Raw genomic sequence first — 10,725 nt, forward strand, 5'->3', positions numbered from 1 at the left:
CTTCTTGTAGAAGGATTAACGCATAACTTATTGTCCATAAGTCAATTAAGTGACAATGGTTATGATATAATCTTCAATCAAAAGTCTTGCAAGGCTGTAAGTCAGAAGGATGGCTCAATCCTATTTACAGGCAAGAGGAAGAACAACATTTATAAGATTGATCTTTCTGATCTTGAGAAGCAGAAGGTGACTTGTCTTATGTCTGTTTCTGAAGAGCAATGGGTCTGGCACAGAAGATTAGGTCATGCTAGTTTGAGAAAGATTTCTCAGATTAACAAACTAAATCTGGTCAGAGGACTCCCAAATCTGAAATTCAAATCAGATGCTCTTTGTGAAGCATGTCAGAAGGGCAAGTTCTCCAGACCTGCATTCAAGTCTAAGAATGTTGTTTCTACCTCAAGGCCGTTAGAACTCTTGCACATTGATCTGTTTGGCCCAGTCAAAACAGCATCTGTCAGAGGGAAGAAATATGGATTAGTCATCGTTGATGATTATAGCCGCTGGACATGGGTAAAGTTCTTGAAACACAAGGATGTGTCTCATTCAGTGTTCTTTGAATTCTGCACTCAGATTCAATCTGAGAAAGAGTGTAAAATCATAAAGGTCAGAAGTGATCATGGTGGCGAATTTGAGAATAGATTCTTTGAGGAGTTCTTCAAAGAAAATGGTATTGCCCATGATTTCTCTTGCCCCAGAACTCCACAGCAAAATGGAGTTGTAGAGCGAAAGAATAGGACTCTACAAGAAATGGCCAGAACCATGATCAGTGAAACCAATATGGCTAAGCATTTCTGGGCAGAAGCAATAAACACTGCATGTTATATTCAGAATAGAATCTCTATCAGACCTATTCTAAATAAGACTCCTTATGAATTGTGGAAGAACAGAAAGCCCAACATTTCATATTTCCATCCTTTTGGATGTGTATGTTTTATTCTGAATACTAAAGATCATCTTGGTAAGTTTGATTCTAAAGCACAAAAGTGTTTCCTTCTTGGATATTCTGAACGCTCTAAAGGCTACAGAGTATACAATACTGAAACATTGATTGTAGAAGAATCAATCAATATCAGGTTTGATGATAAGCTTGGTCTTGAAAAACCAAAGCAGTTTGAGAATTTTGCAGATTTTGATATTGATATATCAGAAGCAGTAGAACCAAGAAGCAAAGCTGCAGAAGCTGGCAGTCTCAGAAGCAATGAATCAGAAGATCAAGTTGCTGCATATTTAGAGAATCTGAGAATTTCTGAAGAACCAACTATCAGAAGATCACCTAGACTTGCTTCAGCTCATTCAGAAGATGTGATTCTTGGGAAGAAAGATGATCCTATCAGAACCAGATCATTTCTTAAGAATGACAATCAGAAGCAGTGATCAGAATCAAAAGGCGTAAAGTCTATTCATATTTTACAGCTGTCATCCATTATCTGATGGTGAACACGTGTCTGTACGGTTAGTACAAAGCGTGCAGTTAAAAAGACGCCGACCTAGAACAATGCAGAATGTCAATTAGGTCTTGTTTCTTTGATCGAGCCAACTTCTGTTGATCAAGCTCTAGAAGATCCAGACTGGATAATTGCCATGCAAGAAGAACTAAATCAGTTTACAAGGAATGATGTATGGGACTTGGTTCCTAGACCAAAAGGATTTAACATCATCGGTACTAAGTGGGTTTTCAGAAACAAGCTAAGTGAGAAAGGAGAAGTGGTAAGAAACAAAGCCAGACTGGTTGCTCAGGGTTATAGTCAGCAAGAAGGGATTGATTATACAGAAACCTTTGCACCAGTGGCCAGGTTAGAATCTATTCGTCTATTAATTTCTTTTGCGACTCAACACAACATCACTCTTTATCAGATGGATGTCAAGAGTGCCTTCTTAAATGGTTATATAGATGAAGAAGTTTATGTTCACCAACCTCCTGGTTTTGAAGACTCCATGTCTCCAAATCATGTTTTTAAATTAAAGAAATCATTATACGGATTGAAACAAGCTCCCAGAGCTTGGTATGAACGTTTGAGTTCTTTCCTTCTGGAAAATGGTTTCACTAGAGGAAAAGTGGACACTACTCTCTTTTGTTAAACATTTAAAAAGGATATTTTAATTTGTCAAATATATGTTGATGATATTATCTTTGGAACATCTAATGCTACACTTGGAAAGGAGTTTGCTGAGTCTATGCAGGCTGAATTTGAAATGAGCATGATGGGAGAACTCAAGTATTTCCTTGGGATTCAAATCAACCAAACTTCCGATGGAACCTATGTTCATCAAACGAAGTATGTGAAAGAGCTTCTGAAGAAGTTTAATCTTTCTGAAAGCAAAGAAGCCAAAACTCCTATGCATCCAACATGTGTACTGGGTAAGGATGAGGTAAGTAAGAAGGTAGATCAGAAGTTGTACAGAGGTATGATTGGATCTCTTCTATATCTAACTGCTTCTAGACCTGACATTCTCTTTAGTGTTTGTTTGTGTGCTCGATTCCAATCAGATCCAAGAGAATCTCATTTAACAGCGGTTAAGAGAATTCTAAGGTATCTGAAAGGTACTACTAATGTTGGTTTAGTTTACAGAAGATCTAAAGATTACAACTTAGTAGGATTCTGTGATGCTGACTATGCTGGAGATAGAATAGAAAGAAAGAGCACTTCTGGAAGTTGTCAATTTCTTGGAAGTCATCTGATCTCATGGTACAGCAAGAAGCAAGCTACTATTGCCCTCTCAACAACAGAAGCAGAATATGTTGCTGCTGCTGGTTGTAGCACACAAATGCTCTGGATGAGAAGTCAGCTGGAAGATTATCAGATATATGAGAGTAACATTCCTATTTTCTGTGATAATACTTCTGCTATATGTTTATCTAAGAATCCTATTTTACATTCAAAAGCTAAACATATTGAGATTAAACATCATTTCATAAGGGACTATGTTCAGAAGGGTGTTATATCTTTAAACTTTGTGGATACAGACCATCAATGGGCTGATATCTTTACAAAACCCCTTGCTGAAGATAGGTTTAAGTTCATTCTGAAGAATATCAGTATGGATTTATGCCCAGAATGAGAAGATGAGAAGATCTTATGTATGAGTATCTTCTGAAATGAAATTGGACTTTTTGTTTATAAGAAGTTCTGATTGAAATCAATTAGAAATTGTGATTCAGTTATTACTAACGCTTCAATGTCTAAGTTGATTCAGAATCTCTTGAAAAGCAAAACAGCTGTAACTGGCTATCCAGATGGTAAACACGTGTTCACTATTTCTGGACAAGCGTGCGTGCAGTTGAGGGGACGTCTACTTAGGTAACTGTGCAAATCTCGTCTTTTGTCATTATTATCTCTCCTCACGTCACGTAACATTAAATGCTATCCATCATTTACTCTCTTTCAGTTTTCTTTTTACACTCTTCAAACGTTTCTTTTCCCTCTTATATTTCTCTCACTTTGCATTCAGTTTCTTTTTCGTTCTCTCTCTTTGCATTCATATCATAAACCCTGGCAGTTTCCAATATCTGCAACTTCATCATGAATCCATCGTCAAGCTCTGGAAATTAAGAAAATGATCAAAAACAAAAGAGAAAGGCAACTGCTGAACAAGAAACCAAACCAAAAAGAGTAAGGATCACCTATGACCCTCTCAAAGTGAACCCGTTTGAAGCTATGATGTCTGGAAACTACTCTAGACGTGTGTATCAACCCCTCGACGGTACCCCTCAATCACCTCCCTCTTCACAGACCTCCACCACCTCTTCCTCCTCATTCATCCTTTCAGAACCACCTTCTTCACCATCTGATATCTCCTCTCCTTCAACCCATCTCTCAGATATTTCTTCATCTCTCTCACACCCCTTTCCCACCAGAACACCTAACCCCTACAGTGTTGTTCTTCCCGACTCCAGGTTCACTGTCAACCCTCCAACCCCTACCACTCAATCATTTCTGGAGCTTTTACATTCTGATGTAAATGGCTGGTTGGAGATTCTGGGTGCTGCTCACCTTAACCATCTGGATGAGTATGCTACGTGCAACCTTTGGGATACCTTTCGTCAGGATTTTCTGGCTAAGGCTACAGACATTCAGAGAAGGATCATGTCTGAAGCACCTGGTGTTCGTGGTCTTCGGTTGGAAGTTGGTGAAAGCAGCCATCACCATCTCATCAGGAACAGAAGAGTTCTTGAAGAGAGGATACCTGCAGATGAGTTGGAAGAAGAAAATCCCTGCAGAGACATCGTGGTGTGGAGACCATGGTATCCTGTGCTGACTGGAGATTTTCAGTGGCTGTTTAACTGGTTCAGAATGAACCCTTCTGAAAAAGCACCTCACATGGTCTTTCCAGTAGTGGTTTATCCTGCTGAAGTTGTTGGTCCTACTCCTCCGACAAACCTAGCAGCTATTCTTCAAGCGTTGGAAGTTGGAACTTCTGAGCTGCCTGAACCAGAATATGCTAAGGCTACTTCTGAGTCAGACTCAGATGAGGAGATGGAAGATGCACAAGCTGAAGACCTTCCAGAAGATCGCCCTGCTGAGATTGCTGTCCCTTTTGGCAGAAATTCTGGTGCCTCTTCTTCTGGTGAAACCTCAGCTCTGATGGAGACCTTGGAAGCTCTTCATCAGAATCAAGCTATGCTGGCTTCTCGTTTGGACGCGCAAGAAGCAGCCAATGCTGAGTTTCGCTCTTTCATGGCAAGGCAAACTACAAGCACTGACGGGATTCATGATGTTCTGGCGCGGATTTTGCGTAGGCTAAGGTCTTAGTCTTTGTGTCTTTGTAGTTTTCTTTCCTTGTTGCATCTGTTTTCCTGCATTCCTCTTTTGTAATCTTTCTTGTTGAAATCAATGAAAAGTTATCTATGTTTCTTTCCATTTGTCTCTTGCTTTACATCTGAATCTTTTATGCTTTTTGATGTTATGACAAAAAGGGGGAGAAAATATATGATAAATGATCTGATTAATATTATCAGTTACCGAGTAAAAAGACCCCACATTTACTAACAGAAGCTGCAAGCTTCATATGTTTTTAAGTTGTGTTGTTGCAGGAATCAAAGATTCAAGATCAACATGAGGAGCAACAAGATGAATCAAGCTCTTGGATTCTTGAAGCAAGCTGAGTGCTAGGAAGCTTCAGAATCAGAAGCAAGAAGGAAGAATGATCAGAAATAGCTCTTGGATTCTTGAAGCAAGCTGAGTGCTAGGAAGCTTCAGAATCAGAAGCAAGAAGCAAGAATGATCAGAAATTCTGATAATAGAATATGATCCAAATCATTGTCTATTTGCTCTGATACATTGTCTATTGGATCTGATATATTCTATATGGCTTATATGGCTCTGATACATATTTTGTGTTCTGATACACATTTTATGTTCTAACTCATTCATGCTGACTTTTGTCGTTTAGTTTTGTTCTGTAACATTTCAGGATGTAGAGATGCTCTGATGATGCTCTGGTACATTCAACAATGTTCTGATACAATCTAGCATGAAGTGATGTAAGAAGAAATTCAAAGCTCTGAAGCTATCCGAGGGAAGCAGAAATCAGAAGCTGTGAATGTTCTAAAGATCCAGAAAACTCAAGTTCTGAAGCTGTCCTAAATGGAAGCATGAATCAGAAGCTGTGAATGTTCTGAAGATCAAAGAAATTCAAGTTCTGAAGCTGTCCTAAATGGAAGCAGGAATCAGAAGCTGTGAGTGTTCTAGGGATCTAAAGAAATTCAAGTTCTGAAGCTGTCCAATGGAAGCAGAAGTCAGAAGCTATGAATTATCAGAAGCAGGAAGCTTATGTGATCGTCTCTACCGAAATAATCAGGGAAGTCTTTTATCATTAAAGTTCTTCGAGTATTTATTTCAGGGGGAGATTATTCATCTCAGGGGGAGATTGTTAATCTCAGGGGGAGACATATTCACATGCTTATGCTATAGCTGTGTAATTTGTCTTTAGCCGTCTGCTCTTTCTGATCGCAAATTCATATCATTTATATATGTTTTTGTCATCATCAAAAAGGGGGAGATTGTTAGAACAAGATTTGTTCTGATCAATATTCTTAGTTTTGATGATAATAAGGATATGAATTTTGTGTGAGATAATGTGGTACTCTAATACATTGCAATTTCCATTTCAGGAAATATATAAAGAGTATGCACAAATCAGCGCTCAAAAGCTTTGTCTCAGAAGGTTCAGCATGCAACATCAGAACATGGTCTGGCAAGACATCAGAAGATGGTCAAGGCAGAATCAGAACATGGGTCTATGAAAGCATCAGAAGAACTTGGGATCAGAAGCAGAAGCACTGAAGTTCTCATGGTATCACGCTCAGAAGCACTTCAAGGTCAGAAGACAAGAAGATGCTATGCACCAAGCTGTTTGGCTCTGATGATATTCAAATATTTTATTCAAACATCAGATCAGAAGAAAGTACAGGTGGCAGGCTACGCTGACTGACAAAAGGAACGTTGGAAGCTATTAAAGGCAACGTCAGTAGACACAGCGTGAACAAGGCTCGAGGTAGTTGACAAAAGCGTGAAACATTAAATGCAAAGCTGTACGGAACACGCAAAGCATTAAATGCGCTCAAAGGTCATCTTCTCAAACTCCTATAAATATGAAGTTCTGATGAGAAGCAAGGTTACCAATTCTGAACGAAATTATTCTGAAAGACTTGCTGAAACGCTGATCAATTCAAAGCTCAGAAACTTCATCTTCATTAAAGCTCACTACATTGCTGTTGTAATATATTAGTGAGATTAAGCTTAAACGTTAAGAGAAATATCACTGTTGTGATTATAGCTTTTCAGAAGCATTTGTAATACTCTTAGAATTGATTACATTAATTTGTAAGTAACTAGAGTGATCAAGTGTTGATCAGGATACTCTAGGAAGTCTTAGCTTGTGTCTAAGCAGTTGTAATTAGAGTGATCACGTGGTGGTCAGGATACTTTAAGAAAGTCTTAGCTTGTGTCTAAGCAATTGTTCCTGGAGTGATCAGGATACTCTAGAAGACTTAGTCGCAGACTAAGTGGAAACCATTGTAATCTGTTGCGATTAGTGGATTAAATCCTCAGGTGAGGTAAATCACTCCGTGGGGGTGGACTGGAGTAGTTTAGTTAACAACGAACCAGGATAAAAATAACTGTGCATATTGTTTTTATCGTTCAAGTTTTTAGACTACACTTATTCAAACCCCCCCTTTCTAAGTGTTTTTCTATCCTTCAAGAGCTTTTGAGTTAGTTTCGGGTCTTGACATTAATTTTCATAAATGTAAATTAATTGGGATTATTGTGTCACCTATCTTTTTGGAAGCCGCCTCTTATTATCTTTCTTGAAAGATTGAAGCTAGTAATTTCTTTTTTCTCGGTATTCCTATCGGTTTCAATCCTAGGAAGGATGCTACTTGGTTCCCTCTTTTGGATAAGTTGAAAAAACGATTGTCGGGGTGGAAGAATCGATATCTTAACCTTGGAAGTATGATCACACTTATGAAGTATATTTTGAGTTCTCTCACTATTTTTACCATGTCTTTCTATAAGATGCCGGCTAAAGTGGTTCGAGAATTCATTAAGTTGCAAAGTAATTTTTTATGGGGGGTGTGGAGGAGAAGAGGAATATCCATTGGGTGAGTTGGAAAATTGTGACGTTACCATATTTAAATGGCGGTTTAGCAATCAAGGATATTAAACACTTTAATATGGCTCTCTTAAATAAGTGGAGATGGAGGATTATTCAAGGTGGTAGGTGTTTGTGGTATGAGGTTTTGAAGGCCCGTTATGGTGATTTAAGTATGCATGTGGTTTATTGTGGTGAGGGTTCAAAACTTTCTTCTTCCTCTTTTTGATGGCGAGACTTGTTAAAGGTTGGTTTTCTCACACCTTTTGATAAGGATCCTTTTGTTACTAATTGTTATTTTAAAGTTGGAAATGGGTTTTCTACACCGTTTTGGGAAGCTTGTGGGTTAAATAATGCTAGTTTGATGGAGGTTTTTCCGGATCTTTATGTGGTGTCTTCGTTGAAAAAAGTGTCTGTAGCGGCTATGGGTGGTTGGTGTGAGGGGGTATGGAAGTGGGGTGATCTCGGTATCTCGGAGGGAGCAGTTTTGGAGCCGGGGTTATTAGCTAAGCTTTTAGATTTACGTGCTCTTTTAGAGTCTTTCAGAGGTTTACATGATGAGAAGGATGTCGTGTCTTGGCATCTTGATTTGGATAATGGTTATTCGGTTTCTTCGTGTTATCACCAGTATACTCTTTTGCGCACTCCTTTTGGTCCACACAATAGGAATGATGAGGCTTTGGAAAATGTGTGGAAGATGGAGGTCCCTTTCAAGATCAAAGCTTTTGTTTGGAGACTTTTTGTGAATAGACTTCCCACTAAAGACTTTTTAGTGTATAGAGGTATTAACTTCACTTCTTCTAATTTGAATTGTATTTTTTGTGATAGGCAATTGGAAAATAGAGACCATTTATTCTTCAATTGCGATGTCATTAAGGTTGTTTGGAAAGAAATTGCTTTGTGGGTGGATTTACCGGGTTGGAATGGGGAAGATTGTATTCCGTTTTTTATGGAATGGTTTTCCATGAGCCGCGTAAAAAAAAAACAAAGGTGGCAAATTAGGGGTGTTTTGGCTAGCTACTTGTTGGATCATTTGGTTGACAAGGAATGACTTTTGCTTTAGGAATGAGATTTGGAATATAAACAATATTGCGTGGAATATCAAGATTTTGGTTTGGAGGTGGTCATCTTTCGGCGACATTGCTTATTCCAATTGTAACTTTTACGATTTTAGCAAAGACCCTTTGTCTTTTATGTCGAAATTAATTTGTAATATTGTTTTGTCAAATTTATTTCGTAATTGTGTATCAAAGTTGGAGAATCCTTAGTTCTCTCTTATATTAATTCTTACTTAAAAAAAACTTAAAGTAGATCCGCTAGATATCACCAACACTTAAAGTAGATCCCCCAGATATCACCAACAATTAAAATATGTAAACATCTATTACTATATATGTCATAAAATATTAGAATTTCGTGGAAATATTTTTTCAACCTTTTGCTTTGTATTTTACTTTTTCCTATATATTAAAAATCACATTTCAATATTTTTTTCCCCTTTATTTATCGCTCCAGTAAATTTTTTTTTAAAAATAACTCAAATTTTATTTTTCAATAGTACCGTTAGATCTGTTATTTTATAATAGCTATAATTAATAACTAAAACTCAATTTATTTTTAAAAAAATACCTAAAATGATACTTAGAGAGAGAGCTCAATTAAAAAAATTTCTTAAACACAAACTTGTACTCAAACCACATATATATATAAATAACAGAGTTATAATTAATTTGTTCAAGCAAATTAATATAACTCTGAATATACATAATAATAACACCATCACTTTCTTATTTATTATTCTCAAGTACATATCACAAGTTTGAAGCTACAACACATTTGATAATACCTTTGTTATTACAAACTTAAAGGACATAGTAACTTGTATTTTAGAATAGAATACCTCATGGATGGATCATAGATAGATATATATATATATATATATATATATATATATATATATATATATATATATATATATATATATATATATATATATATATATATATAGTTAACGATGGTTCTTACTTCTCAACAGTTTGGGATGGTAACACCACAAGATTTAGCAACATTTCTAGAACCAGGAGAGTTAACATATTGCCTCAAGTTAGGGTTTCTGACGTATCCACATAGGCATGGCTTTTGGCCATTCAATCTGGTGCAACATTCAGGAGAAGGTGCTGTGTTGGACATGATTGCCCCTAGACATGGGCTCAATTGCGTTGGATCACAGTTTGCAGCTTCAGCAATGGAGACAGCCTCAACCATAAGGACTAGTGCAAGCATCATTGCAGACATGGCTTTCATCTTCATCATTCTCACTAGATGGATTTCTATTTGGGTGGTGGGGTTGTGGAGATTTGTGAGAGTGAGTTGTGTTGGATGAGATGGGTATGTATGTGTATTTATATGGGTAGAAAATTAGAATGGGTACTATGTTAGTGCGTTTGGGTAGGTGTTGGGTTTCAATGAATAGTTATTGCACCTTAAATTTAGTGGAGAGGTATGTATCATTGACATTGTACCGACAAAAATAATAATGGGCGTTGAGATGGAGCTATTATGCATTTACTCCATTTCTATTTCGTGGCATTTCTAGTTTCTTTAACCAAGGTTTTGTTTTTGTACAATATGGAGACTTATCACTCAATTACTCTCTCTCCCATAATATGACAAATTAAGAAAGAAGTTAACTAATATGCACTTGTAAAATATTTTAGACATTAAGAGACCTTCCACATTTGAAGATATATTGATATTTATTTTAACTACCTTTAAAATATAAAAAAAATTGTTGTGATGGATTGATAGTATATTTTTACAACGAGAGTATATATCAATTAATTTCATTAAAAAACGTATTCAACTTTTTTGAGTAAGTGAAATATCTAGAGCACAATCACAACTAGTTAAAATATATAAAAATATTAAAATATTAACTCTCTAGGATGCGTTTTCCGTCTTCTCACTAAAAGGGGCTAGGGTTTCGGTTTTCTTTCTCCTCCGATGGCAGGCGGGCCTCGCCGACAGGGTAGTGATTGGGAGGTGGCAAAGAAGAAGGTCTTCAGGGAATGGGCACCTCATTGGGATGTCTTTCCATAGGGAGGAGGCATCAAAAGGAATAAATCCGCAGAA

General features: G+C 37.1%; 1 protein-coding gene across 1 annotated transcript; it reads left to right on the top strand.

The window, feature by feature from the left end:
• The first annotated feature begins 7,675 nt into the window (after positions 1-7,675).
• On the top strand, positions 7,676-8,644 carry LOC131614555 (uncharacterized). Its single transcript, XM_058886125.1, has 2 exons — positions 7,676-7,787; positions 7,899-8,644. Exons 1-2 carry the CDS (start codon positions 7,676-7,678, stop codon positions 8,642-8,644), a joined length of 858 nt encoding a protein of 285 aa, XP_058742108.1.
• The last annotated feature ends 2,081 nt before the right edge of the window (positions 8,645-10,725 follow it).

This window comes from Vicia villosa, linkage group LG6 (assembly GCF_029867415.1).
Source record: "Vicia villosa cultivar HV-30 ecotype Madison, WI linkage group LG6, Vvil1.0, whole genome shotgun sequence".
Lineage (NCBI taxonomy): Eukaryota > Viridiplantae > Streptophyta > Magnoliopsida > Fabales > Fabaceae > Vicia > Vicia villosa.

Excerpts from the sequence above, each read along its gene's own strand:
- LOC131614555 (XM_058886125.1), top strand. The coding sequence starts at position 7,676 with ATGGCTCTCTTAAATAAGTGGAGATGGAGGATTATTCAAGGTGGTAGG. Across the intron at positions 7,788-7,898 it reads TATGCATGTGGTTTATTGTG|TTGGAAATGGGTTTTCTACA; the intron begins GTGAGGGTTCAA and ends GTTATTTTAAAG.